This window comes from Microcebus murinus, chromosome 2 (assembly GCF_040939455.1).
Source record: "Microcebus murinus isolate Inina chromosome 2, M.murinus_Inina_mat1.0, whole genome shotgun sequence".
Classification (NCBI taxonomy): Eukaryota; Metazoa; Chordata; class Mammalia; order Primates; family Cheirogaleidae; genus Microcebus; species Microcebus murinus.
In genome coordinates this window covers 50,455,535-50,479,644 of record NC_134105.1, presented here as the reverse complement: position 1 = coordinate 50,479,644, position 24,110 = coordinate 50,455,535, and the positions used below count along the sequence as shown (strand labels likewise).

Sequence of the window (24,110 nt, the reverse complement as noted above, 5' to 3'; positions counted from 1 at the left end):
ATCTACAGCAGAACTTCTTTCAAAATTGGAGTCAATCCTCTCAAACCCTGCTGCTGCCTTATCAACTAAGTTGATGTGATATTCTAAATCCTTTGTTGCCAACAATGTTCCCAGCATCTTCACCAGGAGTAGATTCCACCTCAAGAAGCCACTTTCTCTGCTCATCCACAAGAAACAGTTCAAGTCACATCTTCGGGCTCCACTTCTAATTCTATTTCTCTTGCTATTTCGTCACATCTGCAGTTCCTTCCTCCACTGAAGTTTTGAACTCCTCAAAGTCATACGTGAAGGTTGAAATCAACTTCTTCCACACTCCTTTTAATGTTGACATTTTGACATGTAGAATGGTGAATCCTTTCCAGAAGGTTTTCAATTTACTTTGCCCATCCATCCATCAGAGGAATCACTATCTAGGGCACCTATAGCCTTACGAAACGTATTTATATTAAATAGCAAGACTTGAAAGTCAAAATTATTTCTTGGCCCATGGGCTGCAGAAAGAATGCTGTGACTGCAAGCATGAAAACAACATTCAACTCCTTTTATATCTCCTCCATCAGAGCTCTTGGGTGACAAAGTGCACTGTCAATGGGCAGTAATATTTTGAAAGGAATTCTTTTTCTGAGCAGTAGGTTTCAACAGTGGGCTTTAAGTATTTAGTAAACCATGCTGCACAGATATGCTATCTGTCATCTGAGCCTTGTTCCATTTATAAGGCACAAGCAGAATAGATTTAGCATAATTCTTAAGGGCATAATTCTGAAATTCTAGGATTTTCAGAATGTAAATGAGCATTGATTTCAACTTAAAGTCACCAGCTGCATTAGCCCCTAACAAGAGAGTCAGCCTGTCCTTTGAAGCCAGGCCAATGCTTCTCTCTAACCGTGAAGTCCTAGATGGCATCTTTTCCCAACAGAAGGCTGTTTTGTTTACGTTGAAAACCTGTTGTTTAGTCACCTTCATCAGTGATCTTAGCTAGAACTTCTGGATAACTTGCTGCAGCTTCCACACCAGCACTTGATGCTTCACTTTACACATTTATGTTATGGAGACAGCTTCTTTCCTTAAAACTCATGAACCCAACCTCAGCCAGCTTCTAACTTTTCTTCTGCATCTTCCTCACCTCCCTCAGCCTTTATAAAATGGAAGAGAGTTAGGACTTGCTCTGGATTAGGCTTTAGTTTAAGGGAACATTGTGGCTCCTTTGATCTATCCAGTCCACACAAACTTTTTCCATATCAGCAATAAGGCTGTTTCACTTTCTTATCATTCCTGTGTTCACAGGAGTGGCACTTTTAGCTTCCTTCAAGAACTTTTCTCCTTTGCATTCACGACTTGGCTATTGGGCATAAGAGACCTAGCTTTCAGCCTATCTCAGCTTTTGACATGCCTTCCTCACTAAGCTTAATCATTTCTAAAAGTAAGAGTTATACAACTCTTCCTTTTACTTGAATACTTAGAGGCCATTGTAGGGTTACTAATTGGCCTAACTGCAATATTTTTGTGTCTCAGGGAATGGGGGAACACAGTCAGAACACACATACATTTATCAATTAAGTTTGCTGTCTTGTATTAGTGCTGTTCACAGTGCCCCCAAACGATTACAACAGTAACATCAAAGATCACTCATCACAGACCACCCTAACAGATATAATAATAATGAAAAAGGTTTAAATGTTGCAAGAATTACCAAAATGTGACACAGAGATATGAAATGAGCACCTGCTGTTGGAAAAATGACACTGATAGACTTGCTTGATGCAGGGTTGTCACAAACCTTCAATTTGTATAAAAAGCAACATCTGCAAAGTGCAACAAAGCAAAGAGCAACAAAATAAGGTATGCCCAAAGTGATAAACTGGGACAGTTCAGTGGACTGGTTAATTTAACAGAAATATACTTACTTACATATATGCATAAGAATATTCAGGATACATCTGTTAAGTTAAAAAAACTGTATCCGTTATGATCACGTGTAGTATAAGAGCATGTGTGTATGCACATATACATATGTATGCCAATATATGGCTAAGAAAATCTTCTGCAATCAGTGTGATCGGGTTGTTATGAGAAACTGTAAGACCAAACTTTGAAGTAGTTTGCAGTAGTAGGAATAGAGGTTGGAGGGGAATTCAGGGTAAAGAAAAAGACCCTCTGTCTGTTTAACTTAACTTTGTGTGTGAGTATGTACATATAAATATGCAATACATATGAATATAAACTGAATCATGTAGGCTCAAGAATCTCGATTTCTAAGTGACTAAATAGTTTTTAGATGTTATATAAAAAACAACCACATCCTTTATGACACTAATGTAATCATGAAGCTGGGGTAATTGGGCATAAAAATAAATGAGAAATATATAGTTTAGCTGATTTTTCTTATTTTATTTTAGGTAGAATGTAGCTTCCTCACTGCATTGTTATTAGGAGGATTTTGCTAATGTGTATTGCACAGATAATTTTCATGATATTTTAAAGAAAAGAGAAAGGCCTACAGCACACAGCCAATCACTGTCACTCATAGAAGAAGGTGATGGAGCTGCTGAAATTAGCAGAACGGTCTGTGGCCTCCAAGGCCCACTTGTACATCCTGCAGCTTTTACCTCTGTAATGTGACTTATAAATGCTCTCTACACCCCATGAATCCTGTTTCTCAATGAAGACTGCAACGTTACCAAGATCGAAGTTTGCAACTTCAAATGCTCTTTCAATCAAATACAATAAAGAAAGTCCAGACACTTTTTCTTTCAGCAAGAGAGACTAACTCCTACTTCCACTCTCACCTCAATTGCATAACTCAAGAGAGCAAGAGGCAACTTTCCTTGGACTCTTCAAATAAACTCTCTTTAGGGATCAGGCCATGCACAAGAAAATAGCTCAGCAGGAATTTAAAAGAAAAAAATGAGAGAGAGAAAGAGAGAGAGAAACTAGGGATAAAAGCAGAAAAGAACCTGAGCAAAACATTACCAGCACCGTAATATAACACACGTACTGTCAAACTTTAGTTATTTGAATAGAATCAGGAACAAGGAGTCAATTTAGAAAGTATGGGTCTGGCAGGAGTGGTGTAAGAAAAAGAATACACATGTGTGTTGGATGAATGGACACGTGACCTAGTTTTGGATAAATGAAGCTAAGAATGGTTTATAATTTATGTGAGTCTGTTCCTGGCTAGTCTGAAAGGCAATCTGAAACTGTGCTATCAATTAGGGGCCCAGTGATGGATTATATACAGTCTGAAGGAGCCTAAGGCTGGACATCTTACAGATGTAAATATCATGTGATAACTACAGAGTACATTAATTCTGCTCTGAAAAGGGGGTATGAGCTGTACAGGAGGAAAAGGGGGGACTCTGAGGTCACCCTTCACCATATCCCACTCCTCTCATATTACAAATGACTGCTCAAGTATGTGGACTTTGGGATGTAGCCACCGCCTAGCAGAATATCGCAAAACTTCAAATACAAGCAAGTCAGTTCTTAAATACCTGAATATTGCCAAAATCTGCTTGTAAATCTAGCTGTGTCAACCTTGCTGAGAACAACTCTTATTAGGTAGGTAGGTTATACTTGAGACATGCTCTCAGAAATATTGAAATTCAAGATCTGGTCTTTAGCTACATTCTATTTACCTCTGCCCTTCCCACCCCGTGACTTTTCAAACTGTCATTAACTATCTCTCCCTTAACAAATAAACACTGAAATAAATCAGCATTTTGGGGGGATTCCTGATTATTTGTGCAGCTGAGTTTAACTCTAAAACCTCACTAACAAAAGGTAAACTTACAACTAATGGGTCTTTAATGCTTCTTCCCTGGTCCTCACTCTTAGCTGATGAGCTTGCTTTCCAGTCCTCTGAGAAAACAGAATCACTAAGAAGGGAGTATCCCCAAGTTCACAGCTATCATCTCAGGGGGATCTGTCTCCACTTAGTCTTCCCTTCTTTCCTCTTACTATGAACATGCTCTCTTTGCTTCTAGATTCTCTCCTTGTAATGCCATCACCTCTTACCTAATCAAGGAAAGACCTTGGGCAATCTTTCCCCCTTAACTCTTGCATCACTAGTCTTTCTCTATTGGATCATTCCCTTTGGCACATAAACTTGATGTAATTTTTCTCAATTTAGAAATATCTTCTTGATGCCATATGGCCTGCCAGCTTTCCTTTAAGCAAACCTCAAGAGTTCATGTGCTTATTTATTGCCTCCAACTCCTCTCCTCCAGTCTTGGACCCTGTAGGACCAGCCTTTCCTGCTATTATTCCCAACAATATCTGTCAAGCTCACCAATAACCTCTATGCTGCTAAATCCTATGGTAGCCTTTCTAAACCTTCATTATACCAGGACTACTTCACAGAGTTGATCTCTACACCTTTCTGTTGAAATATTTTCTTGATTTGGCTTCAGAGAGACGACCCTCTTAGTTCTCTCTCTACCACCAGCCTGACGGTTCCTTCTCAGCTTCCTCTTCATCTCAGTGTCCTCTAAGTGAAGTACCCAGGACTCAGCCTCTGAGCTCTTCTCTTGTCTACCCACAGTCACTTGCTCTGTGATCTTAATGAGTCTCATGATTTAAGTACTATTTATATATAATGAATCTCCAATTTATATCTCTATCCCTTCTCTGGACTCCAGACTTGTATATCCAACTGTCTATGAGGCCTTTCTACTCAGGTACCAAAAAAGCAGCTCAAACCTAACTTTTACAAACTCCAACTGTTGACTCCCTGTCTCCCATGCAAACTGCCCTTGTCTCATCACAGTGAACAGCAATTCTGTCTTTCCCCGTGTGCAGCCAAGTATCCTGCAAGTCTTTCTGGAATCTCCTCTTATTCCCACACCCCCTACCCTCCACCTTCCACCATGTAATTAATCATCAAATCCCATTGGTTCTACCTTCAAAACATATTCAGCATTCAACCACTTCTCACCACCTCCACTGCCACTGCACTATTAATGCCGTCATCATTTGCCACCTGCATTTGGCAATGACTTCCCAAATAGTCTCCCTCGCTTCCACCTTTGCCTGGTCCAGACTACTCATGCCACAGTGGCCAGCAAGCCTTTTAACCTAAGTGAAATCATGTCACTTCCCTGTGTAAAACCCCCCAGTGTTCTTCCATCTCATTCAGAGCAAATACGAAGTCCTTGTAATGGCCAGTAAAGTAAGGCACTCTGCCCTCAACTGCTTTTCTGGCCTAACCTCCTCTCCCCTATTGTTCACTCCACCAGAACCACAGTGGCCTTCTTTCTCACAGTTTCTGAGCACACCAAACATCGTCCCAACTCAAGGCCCTGGCCTGGGGTACACTGCTGCCAGTCACGCTCAGTGTTTACAACCACACCCATGCGGACCTCAGCCTGGAGGCCTTAGATAAAATAGTAAGTCTCTCCTCCTCCCCTACACTCCCAGGCGACTTTTCCTTCATAGCACTCATGATCATCACACATGTTATTCGCTGAAAACCTCAGTCTCCCAGATCTAGACCATAAGCTCTTTGTTTTCAGCTCCTGACCTAGTACAAAGGAGAGTATTGACCATGAAGAAGATATCGAAAAAATATATGTTGAATGACTTCTAGTTGTAACTATTCCTTCCACTTAGCAGGTAGGAGGCCATTCTTCCAGGTTATGGCCTGCAAGAGTGGCTTCTGTATTCATTAAGAAAAAGGCATAATACTACCACTTTGAACGAGGAAGCTAGATCCCAACACTACGCTCATTATCAGAAACTATGAAGAGACATAAAACAAGGCAATGGGGTGGGGCCCTGGCTGCAGCAGCTTCCAGATCCTCCCGGGTGGATGATCCCAGCAAGGGGGCGTCTTTCTGGACCCCAAGTGAAAACACACCACCCTCAGTCTGCCCCAGCCTGCCCTTTGTCACTGTCCCCTCCACACAGCCAGGAGGGTGACGGAGCTTCATGCTAGAGATGTGTTAGGAAAGGTGCTCTCTACCAGAAAGGAGTGAAAATGCATTTGAAAGTAGGCTATAACTCTCTTTTAGTTTCCTCTGAGCATAAAAGCATTGAATGCTTAATTTAAAATAAGACAATTAATAAGGAAGTAAAAATATCTGACTCTTCTACCGCTAAAAGATAACTACTAACATTTATGTGTGGATCCTTGCAGATCTTATATAAATAAAGCACTGACTTTTTAAAAAATTAATTCAGATAGATATCCCACAACTTCACATAAATTGTACAAATTTTAACTATATGCAATGTTGGATTACATTATGGTTTTAGAATATGTTTAAATCTGATCCTATTCAATGATTGCTATTTCAATCTCTAGTCTTCAGACCCAGCAACATCTCTTGTGTTACTGAGCATTTTTTAGAGAAAGAACCAAATTTGGGAACCCAGAGACTCTAGTTCTAACTTTGTTCCCTGTGCCAGCTGTGGAATCTTCCACAACTAATTTTCTCGGCCCATTCCATGCCCTTATCTACTTTCTTCTGTTATTTTTTTAATGAAACATATTCTCTTTTAGCCTCCTTTCCAGTAGTAAACCCCACCTACTCCAGAGATTTCCAAATTATCTGACCAATAAAAAAATAACTGAATTCATTATATATTGGCCCAGATAATATATACCTGGCAGATTTAGGTTGGCTCATCTATCTAGCAGCTACAGTTTTATTATCCCTAACATTAAACTTATAGCTTATTCTTTCCAAACTTTGTGTGGTTTTTTTTTTTTGAGACAGAGTCTTGCTTTGTTGTCCAGGCTAGAGTGAGTGCCATGGCGTCAGCCTAGCTCACAGCAACCTCAAATTCCTGGGCTCAAGCAATCCTTCTGCCTCAGCCTCCCCAGTAGCTGGGACTACAGGCATGCACCACCATGCCCGGCTAATTTTTTCTATATATATATTAGTTGGCCTTTTAACGTCTTTCTATTTATAGTAGAGATGGGGTCTCACTCTTGCTCAGGTTGGTTTCGAACTCCTGACCTCAAGCAATCCGCCCGCCTCGGTCTCCCAGAGAGCTAGGATTACAGGCGTGAGCCACCACACCTGGCCCAAACTTTGTGTTTATAATTCCCAAAGACCACAATTTCTTCTCCAGAACTCAGAATGAATGGGACCCTAACAGTAAATATTCTGATCCTCTCACTTTGCTCTTGGGTTTTACATGTCTACAAAGAGGCTCAGAATTTGGGAAATACAGTTCATATTTAAGGATCCTTTGTCTTTCCAGCAATAAGGATGTCTTAGGTGTTTCCTGAACCTTAGATTCTTTCTTGGTAAAATCTGAAGATTGAAGATGGTGTGGTTTCTAAAGTTCCTTCCAGCTCTCCACAGGTGAAGCCTCTAGGGTCGGAGGTTCATCAATCAACAGGTGTACATAAGACAAAAAGGGAAGAAATATGTAGTGGGACTCCAGGGCAGGAAAGCAAAGACACCATGTCACTTTGGAGCTATAAGTAGGTATATAAACACAGGTACCTCATTGTTATTACCATTGCCTATGACTGAGTTCCAATGAGACTAGGAAGAAAATTCAATCTCAATATTATACTAAGTTTATTAATAGAAAAGCCCTCATATTATTATTCCGGAAAACCGCAAAACAGATTAAAAACTATAAATAGGGAATACAAATGAAATTCAACATCTCCTATTGCAAAGATAATGGGGTTTTTAAAATAATAAATGTAAAACTCATAAGAAGTGAGATAATGGATTAAAGAGCCTACTAAGGTACTTGGCATGTGCCATATATATAAATTATACATAGCTACATAGTTAGTAGAAGCTTAATACATGTCAGCTTGATATTTTTTCTTCCTTTCCCTCTTTTGAGTATTAACTTTCCAGCAAGAAATATTGAATTTTAAGTATATAATATTTTCCTTTAAAACTTAACACAGCAATACATTTGAAGCAATACATTTATTCAACTTGCATGTGGTGGAATACAGTTAGTCTTTATAAAACCCACAGATTACTGACCTGAATTTAAGTCTCGTCCTGGATTGAAGGCCCTGCTATTAACAGTGCTAGAAAGCCGATCACAACTAATTGTTCTGGATACATTGGTATTAAAGTTCCCATCAAATCTGAAACCATAAAAGAGAATTAGCAATTACTTAATCAATTCAGAAAAACCAAAAAAAAATATATAATTCATACTATATACAAAACAAGGCAGCCCATACACAGTAAAATTGTGATTTAAATTTAAATATTAAAAAAAAATCATTTCAGAACTGTGTGAGGGGAAAAAAAACACCTGCATCTAGAAGGTTTTAGAAATCAAGTTCAATTCTAAGAAGATTTAAAAAGCAAACTGTTCTTCGAATCAACTTTTCCCACCAATGAACTCGAGTCATTACTACTGGTAAAATCCTGCAGAAATTAGGTGGCAAAATTCAGACTAGGATTACAAAAATTAAGACTTGAGCTCTGATGTTATGTATAAAACAGAATTCTTTACATTATCCTATTTGAAAATCAATGACCAAGGACAAAAATAGACAGTAGTAAAGAAGAAAGAATAGCTGTGGAGTAGAAGTGATCTGGATTTGAAACTCTGCTCTGTCATTATTAAACGGGTGACCTTGGAAAAATTATTCAATTTTTCTGAGCTTCAGTTTTCTTATCTGAAAAAAAGAGATAATAAAACTTATTTTCCAAAGCTATCAAAGATTAGAATTAATGTATGGAAGTTCCTCTCATAGTACATGACACATAGCTTGTACCTGCTAGATTGTAATTTAAATAAGGCCAAAGTCTTTTTCATTTTCAGTGGTAGTGTGATGTTCGTGCTAGAACTAGAACAATGCTAGTAGTCTGGCTAGCAGCTGATCAATAAATATTAAATATGAGTGTAATCCATGAGGCACTTGCTAGAGTGAACAGCAATCTGAAAGAATATAATAGGAAAATGTGTTAACTTACTTATATAGAGTCATTAAGAGTATTTTTAGGTGAATTTGATCCAGAAGTAAGAGAGAAGATCTTGAACTTCTAAGTAACCTATTTAGGATTTTAGATAACTGAGAAGACTCATGAAGGCTCTACAAGATCCCCGAATAAATGCAACCTGAAATTAGGTTTTAAAAAAACTAGTTAAGGCCGGGCGCTGTGGCTCACGCCTGTAATCCTAGCTCTTGGGAGGCCGAGGCGGGCGGATTGCTCAAGGTCAGGAGTTCAAAACCAGCCTGAGCAAGAGCGAGACCCCGTCTCTACTATAAATAGAAAGAAATTAATTGGCCAACTGATATATATATAAAAAAAAAAATTAGCCGGGCATGGTGGCGCATGCCTGTAGTCCCAGCTACCCGGGAGGCTGAGGCAGAAGGATCACTCGAGCCCAGGAGTTTGAGGTTGCTGTGAGCTAGGCTGACGCCACGGCACTCACTCTAGCCTGGGCAACAAAGAGAGACTCTGTCTCAAAAAAAAAAAAAAAAAAAAAAAAACTAGTTAAAATGCATGCCCCAGGTGCCATTAATGCAATTCCATTAACACAGGAAGAGAAGCTTTAAGCTAGGAGAAACATCCCTAGAAATCAAGATCCATTGGATTATTCACATGAACTTTATCTGTTGATCACATCACGTAATATATAAGAGTGATTGTATAAACAAGGGGACTAGACACATGGTGTCTTTGTTTAAACAGCAAAAGTTAAACAGTCTTGTTTTATTCTATGTTATCTCAAAGGAGGAGATAACTGGATTTTAAGAGACCTTTAGTCCAGGCTCTAACCCGATACCGAGTTACATGGACAATATCGACTATGCCTCAAAGGACACAGTTGCTTCCTCAGTGTGGTTGCTGTCCCTTGGACCTGGTTCCAGTTTGTCTAGACGAGAAGACTGCTGCCTCAGAAGCCACAGGTGGAGAGAGAAGAGATTAATATACATTAGCAGCCGCCTGGGTGCACGCTGGCAAAAGCACCATCACTATAATCTCACTTTTCTCCATGCTTTAGCTAGTCACACTAAGTCTGTTCCCTCACCATTTTTTTTTTTTTAATCAAAGGCCAGATAATAATATGTTAGGCTTTGTGGGCTAAAAAGTCTGTTGCAATTACTCTGCCACTGTTGCTTCTCTGTAATTGTAGTACCAAAGGAGTTACCAATATTTAAAAGACTGAGTATGGCTGTATTCTAATAAAAACTTAATTTTCAAAAATAGGTGATGGGCCAGACTTGTTTTACCTCCCCTGGTGGAGACAGGGCAGTCGGAGGGAATTCTCTGAGATGATGAAAATGTATTACTTTTGCACTGTCCAATGCGGTAGCCACATGTGGCTGCCGAGCATGTGAAATGTGGCTAGCATAACCGAGATACTACATTTTCCATTTTATTTAGTCTTCACTTAAGTGTAAAATAGTCATGAAATTGTAGCTACCAGAAGGTTCTCCTAATTGACTACCTAGTCATCCTTCAGGTCTCTGTTCACGTATCACTTCCTCAGAAGACCCTATCCTGATTGTGGATAATTTCCCAAGTCTGTGTCAAATGCCTCTATATTCTCTCCCGGTGTCTGCTATAGTTTTATATTTACGTTTCTATTTGTGTGTGTTTTTATGGATGGGTTTTTATGGAGCAGACTCTGTGAATAACAGACAATGGTCCTATGAGGGCAGGCACATCTTGTTGGCGTTGTTCACCACTGTATATAATAATGCTTAGCACTGTAATTGCCAAGAACAAGTGCTCATATTAACTGTTCTTTCATGAACACCCACAGTACCTAGCCCTGTTCTGGGCTCCCTGAAGGCTCCAGAAGTCTTAGCAAGTGAGGACCATGGCTCAGATGAATGATTCCTAAATACTGAAAGTCTAGCTATATCAGAATCACCTGGGATGCTTGTTGGAATGCAAATTCCTGGGATCCACCCATGGAGAGTTTGATTTAGTGAGTTTGTGGTAAGGCCCAGGAATTTGACTTTGACAGGCTCTGGAGGAATGAGAGGACTTCCAAACCTGCTATGCAGATTCCTGTAGAAATAAAGCAGTAGAATGGCTTTCTGCATGAGCACAGGTACTTCCCAGGATGCTTCAAAGAGACCAAGGACAGAAGAGCCTTCCGATTTGATTTAGATCATTGATTTGGATCAAGAGAACAAGAGTAGTTCTTAGGCCTATCTGTAGCTCACATCTGAACTTCGCTGTACAAATTATGCAGCCTTTTACCTACATGTTTCACAGTTGAGAAAAATGACACGGAGGATCACAGCAGATCAGGGACCTAAGAGAGTCTTGAATCTATCACCCAACTCCTTTCCAGAGCTGAGCCACACACCACTCTGCTTAAGTGACACACAGAGAAGAACTTGCTGAAAGGGGCAACTGAAGAGGGTCACTGACAACTCCTCCCAGGAAACGAGCAAGCCTGGAGAGAGTCCCTGTCCCCCTGACGGAGTCTCTGCAGCCAGCCCGTGCCTTCAGCCCCATCCCTTGAGAAGGCTGAAGGCTGATGGCGAGGATGCACAGACTTTCTGGGCCTTTGTGAAATGAAAGCTGGCTCCTGGGGACCAGGGTGATCGGGGAGCTATTATCATAGGCTATTTTACTTCCTTTATTTGAAGATCAACCCTAAGAGCATTAAAGAAAATGTTTTTATAACAATAAAAATGAAAGTGACTCATTAACAAAAGTAGGTGCTTGGTAAACATTTGTTACCGAAGTTTCACAATGTAGTGCTTGTCATCAATAATTTACTCAACCTTCTCTTCCTACTACCTCCCATCCTGTACTTCTAACCAAGCTTCCTCCCTCAAATTGCTCCTGTCAGTCCCCGCCTTTGTCGAGCTCTTCCTCCCTGAAGCTAATGCTGTTCTGCTTAGTTAGTATTATATGCCTGTGTCTTTTCCCTATTTTTATATTGTTTCATAATTGAACTTAGCACAGTATTATAGCCATTATAGCCATAGCCACTACATATATCTATATCTATATATATATATATTTTTTTTTTTTAAGATTCTGCTTGTATCAACAAAACACTAATCAATTGTTAGTGCTTTTGGGCTTCTAAAACAAATTACCATAAACACTAGGTGGCTCATAAACAACAGAAATTTATTTTTCACAGTTCTGGAAGCTGGGAAGTCTGTGACCAAGGCACTGGCAAGATTCAGTGTCTGATGAGGGCCCACCTTCTGGTTCCTAGGTGGAGCCTTCTCCCTGTGTCCTCAGTAAAAGGGGCAAGGCAGCTCTCCGGGGCCTCTTGGGAGAGGGCATGGGGGCTCTTCTCCCTTATGATCTAATCACTTCCAAAAGCCCCTTCTCCTAATATGATTGCACATGTTTTCAATGTGTAACTTAGGGAGGAAACTCAATTTATATGTTAAAAATAGCATGCTGTATCATCATCAATAAAAACATTTTAAAATAAGATTATAAATAATGAACACATTATCTTACCTAATTTGGCTTCCCCACGTACCAAATGAATTGTGTGTTATGGAGTCCCTATTGACTAAACCCTCCCACGCAGCTCTTAGAGTCTCAAGTGTCTCTATGACCTTTCATCTACTTGAGAAATCTCATCTTCTCCCAACAGAACTGTAAGTTACTTGAGGATTTATACTTCTCTCTCGGGTCTGGCACATTGCTGGGAAAGTACGGTACGCCAAAAATTCTAATGGGTTGACTGTATAAGGGCAAAGAGCTAAGTAACTAGAAAGCTCTGTGCATTTTATTCAATAATATTCACTGAACAGCTACTATATTTCACAAGAGTCTCAATGGCCTTGAGTTCCCTCACATGTGCTAATCTCAGCCACAGAGCGTGCACTCACCAGCCGAGTTATTATAACATAGAAAGCCTAGAAATAAACTTCAGGTTGCTGCTTTTCTCGCTCCCTATGCCACTGATGTACCAGTCAGATAAGGAAGCAGGTGTCGATAAAGGGCTCAAGAGATACAGGAAGAACAGTGTGTCCAGGGCTGGCGGGCTGGGGGCCTGGGGGCCTGGCTAGGCGAAGTAACTACTAGAAACACAAGTGAAGGGTGATTGTCTCTCCATCCTTCACTCACACACACTAATGCCTGCTTCTTTTTCTGGACTCCGTACTCCTTGTTACATTAGCTACCTGTGGGCCCCAGAGGAATGATCGCCTTGCCAAAGACAGGCATGCACCTTATACATGTGCGTCTTTGAGAAAAAGTGATTTATAAAAAGAAACGTGCTATTCAGCCTGATTTGGAGACTGTGAGAAATATATAATTCACGCTGAAGATGCTTTATAAAAGCATGTCAGTTATTCTTAGGGGTTATCTAAAAGATCTTTCATTGAGAAGTACATTAACAGCCAGTCACATTTATATAATTTCAGGTTTACAGAAAGGTCAAGAACTGGTAAAATCATAGATTTTTCATATAAAATGAGTGGGTAACTCAAATTGAGGTTTTCTTTGCTTCATTCTTTGTAACTGTGCTTTAAAAAAATTAGTAATAATGATAGAAAAATCCTATCTAAATTTCCTTTAGAGCCTGACTTTTAAAAAGAGATACTGGATTGTAACTGCTTCCTATACTTATTTTCATAAGATAAGACCAGTGCCTGAAATTCAGTTTCAAGAGAAATAACTCCCTCTCTCCTACCCCCTTACATTAAAAAAAAACAAAAAACAAAAAAAAAACTTCCTTCTGGATTTACTTTCATGAACAACTGATCGAAACTGCATCCCGAGGGAGAAAACAGAACTGTGACTCCCACTTTGATCTCTTCCCCATGGAGAAATTCACTCCCTGCCTGGCTTGCAAGATGTTCATTTGATTGACGTTTGCTCTGATGTGCAAACTGCTTTGAACTTCAGACATTTAATTCCCATCAGGCTGCAGTCATTTTTATTCTCCTTCAACAGGATTTACAAGCAGGAGATCAGCAAATGTAGAAGATAAAATAAATTTGCAGAAGCTTTGAATCTTACATCAAAACAGTGTTCAAGTGAGTTCCAATTGGATTTCATTCAGCCTCGATTCACAGTGTAAATCAACTTTTCAGTGGAGTCCCAGTTTAGAAAGAAAAAGATATAAAGGGGAGAGAGAGACACATACACACACACACCCCAGTTAGGGTTTACTTCCTTTCTTGGCCTTTGTTTAAATTTCCTAGGGAAGGTGATTTGCCAGGCAAATCACTCATAAACCTGAGTTTTCCTTAACATTTCCAGAGAAATCTGCCCAGTTTATCACACGGCACAAAAACCACACCCACAGTGTCAGTTCCAAGAGTGGTGGTGAAATGCGGTATTATTTGTGAATACATTTTTAAGGTAATGATTTTAAAAAGCAAATCCCTGTGGATTTCTCAAAAGAGCAAGGCTTAAACTGATCATTGAGTCTGCTCACGAAGCCAATATAATGACAGCTAAGGGGATAGGGAATATTTTTTCTTTGTTTGCTTGTTTTTAATCACTGCTAAAATGCTGAGACAGGTGAAAATGGTAAAAAAACAAAACAAAACAAAACAACACAAAATATCCTTTCTTCTGAAAGCAAAACTTGGTATCAGAAGGTCTGGAACAAATGCTGAGAGGCTTCCGAAGGAGTTGAACTACTGAGTTCTGTGTTTAAGAACAGCATACTTTTTTCTGGGAAGCAAAGAAGGCCAAATCCCTTCTTTACCAGTAGCTCCAAAAGCCTTTAAAGGAAGGTTCTGGATGCTGAGAAACACCCTTGCCTACCAGACCCCTGGGCCCTAGCCACAGTCTAACAGTGTCTGGTTTACCGTGATATGACATGGAAACCTATCCCTTCACCTCCACTCAGAGAGGTTCCAGCCCGTTCTTTCTGGGAGGTGTCTGCTCTCCAAATATTTGAGCAACACCAGTTGAAAAGAATTAAACAAGAACCTCCTTATCTTCCACTTAACCACCCATGAGAATAAAGTCAAGCAAAGAAAGAGCTTAGATAAAAATCAAACATCTGCACTGGCAAATATTTAAACTCTGTTTGAATGGTGGAGGAAAAGGGCAAGAGCAGGATCACTTCAAAAAGGAACTATCACATTTATAAAGTAAATGATACTTGAGCCCCCACTCTCCGTGTTTACTTATTCAAACACCTAAATTAACAGGCAAACTGAAAAGCTGTCAAATCACGTGTAATCATGTTCCGAGAAATGGTTTTTCCTTCCATTTCTGCAGAGATTGGAGTGATAAGTCACATTCTTTTTGTTCTTATCAGTAATAAGGATTAAACCTTCAGGGTTCAGCAACTCAGCCAGACTGGAAACAAGGGCTGGTTTCAAATGCCCTTGGAAGGTAAGGCTTTTCAGAGCAATAAACTGTCTCCTGAGCATAATACAGACCAACTGTATTTCTTTTCCACCATTTCCCTACCACAACAGACAAGAGGGTGGCCCTACTGTCACCCTGTGTCTCGCTTCCATATTCAAACAGCTGGCATTATCGTTTAAACTGCTTTCTCACAAAAGCTTGGAAACTGGCACAGGTGACATTTAGGGGGAATTAGGAAATTGGTCCACAACGATATTAAACATTTATCCTTATTTTCCTCATCACCAGGGTGGGTGGGGGCATGAAGAGAAAGAAGGGTATCTGGAAAAATAAAGAAAAAGCAGGCAAGCGACAGAGGCCTGGTGGGATCCACAGGTTGCCTTTGTGCCATTCCTCGACACCCTTGTCTGTCCTGCCGTTTGAACACTAATAAGGACTTAACACACTTGACGGTTACTTATTTATACACCCGTTTTCCTTGCTTGTAAGAAACAAAGGGAGTGGTCCTTTCCCACGTTTGTTTATCCCTGGGACCTCAGCCAGAGTTTACCTGTGAAGAGTCTAACTTGCCTGCTGAATGAATAAATGCAGAAAACGTAAGAGGCTGAGACTTCCCAGGACCAGAGACCAGGGATTGTTGATGGGGTGCGTTCTCTTCCCTCACACACCCTGAATATTTAGTAAAGAGCAGACAACTGTGAGTGGTATCACACAGACATCAAAGAGAAGCAGTAAGAACTAAGAGTTACCAGATGACCTTGGAGGCGAACTGGCTCCATTTCTCAGGCATACAAGCACCGAGGAAAGAAGAGTCCTGTCCAAATCTCCCTGTTCTATAACAGGAACAGAAAGCAAAAGATGCAGAATACCTATGGCTGATGTGTCTGCAAAAGGAATTACTAACCCAATATGGAAAAGCTATGAGTATGAGGATCGATATGGACATCATCATACCAGATAAGTCAAGTCCCCGGGAAGCGATTACAGACAGAAAGATGTTTCAATCTTGGCCTTCTTTGAAAACGCTTTATTACTTTTTGCACAGTAAAACACATAAGAAGCTGAAGGGAAGGAACCTGGTTTTCAGCTAAGACAGGGTCTATTTCTTAAAGTTGGTGAAGTCCACTAGCTAGTTTCTTTTTAGAGACCAGATTTTTAAAAAGAAAGAAAATCACAAAACCAACTCTACCTAAAATTCATAAAAGGCAGCTGGTGAAATTCAATATTGCAGGCAGCGAGGCAGGTTTCCCATTCTTCCTTCTGTGAAGGTCCCACAGGAAAATCCAGAAAGCTGAATCCTCAGCAGATCCCCAAATGCAGGTGCTTTCTGCTGTGAGGGTGCTCGTGAATAGTCCTAAAGATATAGACACCCATCTACACACACACACACGGGAATGACACAAACTGCTGCAGGAACGTGGTTTTAGACTGAGAAGCAGAGTAAGCAGACTACAGGGGCTTCACATTCAGTCAGTCCATTTACAAACTTCAGAGGGTCATATATAGTAGCCTCCAGGAACATTCTAAAAAGGAACACATAGTTCAGCATCTCACTTGGCAGATAAGCCATTCCAATTTTACCATTGGTCCAACTTTATCACTGGTCCAAGTATCACGGAAAGAAAAACGTCATTTGGAATAGGGAAACCTAGATTCCAAACTGAGCTCCCCTAAAAGCCCTGCCACAACCTCTCTAAGCCTATTTCCTCATCTGTAAAATTGGGGTGGGCAGAGATAGTTCCTACACCACCGAGTTGTTCAGAGGACCATAGGAAGAATGTAATATAGGTAAGATGATGTTTATAGAAATAAAAGCTTAAGAAAGTATTTTACTGAAGTAAAAACATATGAAACTCATTTATATAAATAATTTAGGTTTTCATGAATGCAAAGCAATCTGCAAAATCTTTGTTGAATTTTGAGCTCAGCTCGAGTCCTTCTGGTACTAATATCCGTGAAGACTGTATCTGTAACATTTAGTCTGCCTGCAGGTAAGGGTCTGGAGATGGGTGTGTGAGATAAAGCAGTAAGAATGACTTGAAAGACTAAGATTTGCCACAGTACTTTGAGGACAAAAACACCGAACATGTCTTACTGGGAAAAGAACAAGACTTGCAGTAAAATTAAACTCTGTTGTTGAGGACCAAGCTTGTCACATTTGACCTTGTGTCACAAGATAACAAAAGAACAAGAGTTACAAGCACAAAAGTACCTAGCTAAATTACAATGTTTTATTTCTTATAGGACCAATAATAAGAAATAAAAAGCAATGGTGTTAAATACTTTACATCATATTTTTCAGGTGGAATACCTTAAAATTGGGCTAGAAAATAGGAGTTGCCTACATGTGGGTCAGCTGTTATGTCTAGAAACATCATTTTATACAAAACTGTGCATTAAAACAACATTAAAACTAGGCATTCTAATTTTTCCTTTCTCCCAAACTACCATGCACCTCATAACTGTATTTATGGGGGTAAAATATTTGAGGGATGAAAATAAGATGATACTACAGGTTAATCTCAACTGCTTGCCAGACACCTCCTAAGAATGACCTACATGCAACTTTAAATCCAAATCTGCATGTTAATAATGAATTCATCATGCCCCTCTTAAAAATCTTCGTTTGCTCTTATTTTCATTTCTTAATTAATAGATTCCCATCCTTTAAGATGCTTGATTTAAAATTTAGAGCCATCTTTCAGAATCTTCCTCCTCACCTAAGCCTCCAATAAAACATAGTTATCAGATTCTATATGATCTACACTCCCTGGTTTTAGAATTCTATATAACTCACTACAACCCTAGATGCCTTTTGCTTTCTACAATTGTCCATTAAGGTGTCATTACTTTTCTCTGTGATTATCAAATTGGCCCAACTTGACAAGCAACTTGCCTTTCTACCATAATTTATTCTTCACTTGTCCACTAATTAATTTGCCCTAATCACAGATCTGATCAGACCTTTTCCTTGCTGAAAAACCTACCGCTTACACAGAGAAATGTGTCCAGCCAACCTAACATTTTGCACCCGCCACAAAATACCCCTCATCCATTGCTCCAGTGGGGCCTTCCACCTCACCATACTCAATTGCTTTATGGATGCTTGCTGTCTTTTGGTCTGAAGCATTCTTTCCCCAGGGCTATCTGCAGCAGTTCTACTCTTCAATGCCTTGATTATCACTTTTCCACCAAGCCTGAGTGTTCAGAGGCCTTGGTTCATAATATTTCTCCTCCAAAAGAGTCTGGATTTCTTTCGTGGCACTTGCCACAATTTGCCCTAGCTTTCTCTATATGTGTCTGATGAGCTCCTGAAGGTACACACCGTTTTAATCATCTTTTTCAGTCAGACTGTATATCTAGTACAATGTCTTGTACATTAACTATCTTGAACATGGTACAGATGAGCTTAAAATGATATATACATAGGTATTTGGAAATACATATTTTTAAATTCACTATGTGTATAACAAAATTATTAAATGTAACTGATAACAGAGATAACTAAGTCAACATCAAACAAGTTTCATATCAGAGCTTCTAACAATGAAATTATGTTCAGGTGAAAGCAATAAATATTATTAATGGGCTTAAAAGTACTTAATAATATTGTTCTATTTCTGCCTGAGGTAAAGTAGCTTGATCATTCTGACAAAACCATCACAATAGGGACTCAAAAACTAAAGATAAAATCAGGTCTGCTACTGCAAACTAACTCCTCCAGCAAATATTTATTGAGGAGCCATGCAAGCAAGGTATTGCAGGCAAAGCTGAATGTGACAGATTCCTGAACTCAAGTAACTAAGAAAAATGAGCGAGCACACAGTGCAAATACGCCTTAGCACCTGGCATGAATGCTCTTAGGGTTACCCAGAACCACCTGCAACAGCCTCCGATTCCTCCCTTTTCCAAAACCCAAGCCAGTGGCAAGTCCAGGTCTCCTCTTGCCCCTTGCCTACATAAATGACATCAGACTGGGTATTCCCGTTGCTATGTGTCTCATCACTTCATTTTCTTTCTTGAAAATCTTAAATTCGTGCAATCAATATTTATTGTTTTCTATGTGTCAGACAGTAGAGATAGAGAAATAAGAGAATAAAGTTCAAATTCTTCAGTCTAGCATCTGAGAGTCTCCATGGTCTAATATTAATCCAGTTTCTTAGCTGCCTCTTCCATCACTTGCTACACACACACACACACACACACACACACACACACACACACACACACACACACACATACCCCTCCTTCAGTGCTCCTGGTCATTTCCAGCCATGGGGTTTTCTTCCTCTCCTGGGAAGCTCCTTGATGTGTTCAAATCCTTTTCCTACTTCAATACCCACCTGGAATGCTTCTTCCATAAACCATTCATTCCAGAAGTTTGCATTTCTTTTCAAATGAATGAATGAATGAGTGACTTAACCTCTGTAAGTCTTGTAAGATAATTTCATCTCCTTTTTTCTAGGTAACGTTTAAAAAGATGAAAACAAATTCCCTCATGGAATTCAGAGTTTACTAATTTGCACAGTAGGAAAAGTTGTCTATAATGGCAAATGGCTCCAGTTAAAAAATAAACCTTCTAAGAAGTGTGAGTGAAATTAAATGAATCTTGAAAGTGGAAAGGGTCTCTGAAGTATAGTTCAAACTGTTCAGTTTACAGCTGAGGAAAGTGGGGACCAAAGAGGTTAAATGAACATTCCAAGATCACACAGCAAAGTGGCAGAGCGGAGGCCCATCCAGTAGTTCCATTATATTAATATTACTATGGTATAATCTGCATCATAACTCATAACATCATAACTGAAAAAAAAACTGTCTTTACTGCTTAATTTCTTTTCCACCATGGTAGAGGTGGAACCGATTTAAAAAATAAACTAAAATAAATAAAACAAAACAAAACAAGATGACTTCCCTCTTCTTAAAAATGAAAGCAGCTCATGTTTGAGTTCAGTTTAAAAACAAAAAAACTTGACTTGAAGCTAAGTCCATTAATAATGGAAATTGTGTCTTTAAAATCTGCTATGAATTCCTAAAGAGCCTAGTACAGGAATTTGAACATTATGGTTCAGCATGTTAGCCATCAAAATTAAAAACAATTCTCTGAGTAACTTCTAGCTCATATGAAGTCAATAATACTTAAAGAACTTGAAATGCTAATACAGAAATTTATACATATATATCATGCCACAAAATATACAACCAATTTATATGGAAAAAAAGTTACTCAAATGCTGAAAGTCCTTTCCAGCTGGCTCATTAACATAGCATTAATTTCTTTAAGAGACACAGTATAGGAGAATACAGTAAAAAGTTCTAGAATTGAAAATTTAGTACTCTCCAGTGTAAATCTGAAGTTTAATAAAAACTTTAATAGTATGTTTAGCAGTCTAATTTTCTATCCTTTCTGTAGAGGTGTGATGGTTAATTTTCTATATCAACTTGGCTGGGCTATGGTGCCCAGACAAGTGGTCAAACGCTATTCTAGATGTTTCTGTGAAGGCATTTTGTTGGGTGAGATTAACATTTAAATCATGAGTTTTGAGTAGATCCCTCTCCATAATGTGAGTGGGCCTCATCCAATCAATTATAGGCCTTCATAGAACAGCCACGGTCCTCCCTTAAGCAAAAAGAAATTCTCCCAGCAGCCTGCCTTTGGACTTAAACAGCAGCTCCTCTCTGGATCTCTACCTTGCCAGCCAACCCTGAAGATTTTGGACTCCACAATTATGTGAGTCGATTCCTTAAAATAAATATTCTGTATCTCTTTGTATACGTATACACAGGTACACACGCAGAATTGGATCCCTCTGGAGAACCCCGACTTACACAGAGGATCATAAAGGAGGCTATTCATGAGAATTAAGTCAGTAATCTGTGTTTTTTGCATCAGAACCTATTCTTGTTGCCTTGTCTGCAGCACCATGCCCTCAAGAAGTGGAGTGATAAGACAGGACTCCCGAAAACCTATAGTTCTAGTGGGTGCCAGCTGAGAATTCACTAAATGTGGATTCTCAGACAATGAGATGAGTCCTATCTGCCTTCCACAGTGACTACATCAATTTCGGCGGATGTCCCAACTCCAAGAGCTCCCTGTAAAATAGCAGGAATCCAATTTGACAATGGTTCCATGAGTTTCTTCATTTTTTAGAATCAGTGAAGCTTTCTAAGTCTCCCTTGCCGGGTATAAGAGAATTATCTATTCAGCTGAAGTCTCCTAGCTCCAGGTGGCTGGCTTCAGGGAGCCTTGGAAACAAGTTGTTTACTTACTGTAGCTCCATCAGAGCATCACTGTGATCAGCAAGCCTGGCCTAGATGCCTTAATGCAATTCCTACAGTGATTAGCCAATTAACAAGCAATAACAAGATAAAGATAACAGAACTGAACACCACGTGGAGATACAAAAAGACTAAAAATAAAAAATAAGAATGCCAACAGGCAGTAGCATCTATAGAAGAAACTGGGGAAGGTAAGGGAGAAATGGATTAAGGGATGTGGAAGATAAGACTATTGATTGGTTTATGTAAAAGCCAAGGCTCAGCAGGGCCTGCTGCCAGAACAACAGCTTCAGAAGCATGCAGTAGAACCCCATCTCTGTGGCAAGCTGGGTTTCAGGGACATATGTTCTTAGTGTCATGCATAAAGGAGCTATATTCTTTAGAACTTTAGAGCATGAGAATGGGTATTAAGTTGGCAGAGCAGGGAATGCAAATGGATAAGACATATTCTTCAGTCAAATCTATTAACATTATATGGTCTTTTAAAGTCAAGGCTTACAAACTCACATGCTAACATGGGCCATGCCAGGGATAAAAGTCAGGGAAATGGGCTGGGCGTGATACATCAGAAGAGGAACTAGTGGGCACTGGTGAACAGGAGAGTCCATGCTGTGTGTTTAAAGGGAACTGCTCTTCATGAAAGCAGGCTGTTGCCGAGTAGGAATGTGGATCCAGAATCACCATATCTTCTGATTTTTCAAGAGAATAACAAATTTGAATTTTTAAAATGTGTAATCTCCCAAAGTTTTAATGTGGGCAACAGATTTAAAAACTTACAAATTTCAAAATGTTCAAAACATCTGTGGGGGCCAAAAAAAAAAAAAAAAAAAGCAAAAACCCCACAAAACACCTGCAGGCCAGATGTAGTCCAAGAGTGCAATTACGTGTGTGTGTTTGTGCACCCCTCATGGGAGGGCCCAGCACCTAACCCAAAGCAACACAAAGGGAGCTGTTAATTAAATTAAGTGAATAAATGAGCCCACTCTCAAAACTACTTTAAGTGATGCCACTGAAAATGAGTTTGTTTTAGATTAAGCCTTCACCTATTTTTTTTTCCCATATTGGAGAATGTTAATTCTTCAGATCATGCCTGCAACAAACATTGACAGAGTGCCTAATCACTATTCAGGGCCTTGTGCAGAATAATTAACTTCTAAGGCTCCCGAGTAAGAATTTTAAAGTCAACTAATCTGAGAAGGAAAGTATCAAACTCATCTGAAAAAATCGATTTTCTGCTACTTTGCAGGTTTCTCTCTGTTGTCATCATGGTATAACCTTCAGGGTGTATTGTGCAGAATGCTCTATAATAGAACTCTCTAAAACCCCTCTCTCTTCCACACTGGGCATTTTATTTTTTAAAATATATACTGTATCAAGCTTTAGTGAAGAAAAGCAAATATGGATTATAAATCAATAAAATGAAATGAAAAGCTATGCCTGAAACAAAAAGTGAAAATTAGCCATTGGTTAAAATCATTTATAAAAATATGGTCCTAGTTTTATGTCATCTTTAATACATCAGGAAAAGTAGCAAGGTCAATAGGCCATAAACACTTAAAATATTAGTAACAAACAGCTATTGTACCATTGGCCAGTGTTGAGTTTTAAAAAACCTTTATAAAGCCCAGACGATGTAAGAACAAACATGATCCAGAACTGAGACCGGAGATCCCTTATCAGAGATCCAACTGCTTACATTTATACTAAAGATGGTATTAATACACGTGCATATGGCCAGATATAGCCCATGGACATAAAGAGTTTTAAAGAGTTAGCTTTATAGAACTATAATATCTTACAGTTTGGAAGAACCTTAGCAATAATCTTGAGTTCATTTTTCATAAACTTTAGTCATTACCACATCTATCCCCTTCAAAATTTTGGTCACATTCACTTGATATTTTCATTTAAAATACTTCAATTTTTTTTATTTAGTTATATTTATTTTAAAAAGAAACTTTATGTTATTGCCAGAAGAGAAAAAAAACAGTATCTCAAGACATAGAGGATAATATTGAAATAAATAATTATCAAATAAAAAAAACCAAGGATAACCTAAAAACGTCTCCCCTATAACCACCTCAATAGCAAGGTAAGCACTATCATTATTCTTATCTCATTGATGTGGAAACTGAGGCTCAGAATTTAAGTGACTTTCCAAGGTCAACTTGTGAGTCAGAGAGATTCAAAACCAAATCTGCCTAGCATTAAAAAAAAAAAAAAAGTTTTTAATCACATCCTTAAAGTGCCGGGAAAGACTAGGAGTTCTTCCTTTCTGCATGAACTCCAACATGAACTCCCTGAGACTCAAAAGGTAGACAATTTTGGAGAGACTGGAATATAGGAAAGAGTGAATTGAAAATGTGTGAAAATGTGTTCAGCAGGATACTACCGCAGTTAGAATACGCAGATAAAAGTGTTTTATGTGGGATTGTAACAAAGTCAGCCAACTAAGGAATCTTACCCTAGTTCACTCCAACAATATACTACGAACTCTTTCTATTTTTGAATCTTAATTAAAAAGGTAGGGGGCTCTTGTAATTTTAGAAAGCACTTGTGTTCAGCCAACGGCTAGAAAAGTATCAGCTCAGAGTTCACTCCCAATATTCCTACACGCATTTC

At 39.2% G+C, this 24,110-nt stretch overlaps 1 protein-coding gene across 1 annotated transcript in view; it reads right to left on the bottom strand.

The window, feature by feature from the left end:
* The window catches only part of CACHD1 (cache domain containing 1), a 205,381-nt gene that overhangs the window by 72,878 nt on the left and 108,393 nt on the right, over positions 1 to 24,110 (bottom strand). The window contains exon 4 of the mRNA XM_012767130.2: positions 7,962 to 8,068. Within this exon, the coding sequence (XP_012622584.2) occupies positions 7,962 to 8,068 (107 nt within the window). The remainder of the gene's footprint in view (positions 1 to 7,961; positions 8,069 to 24,110) is intronic.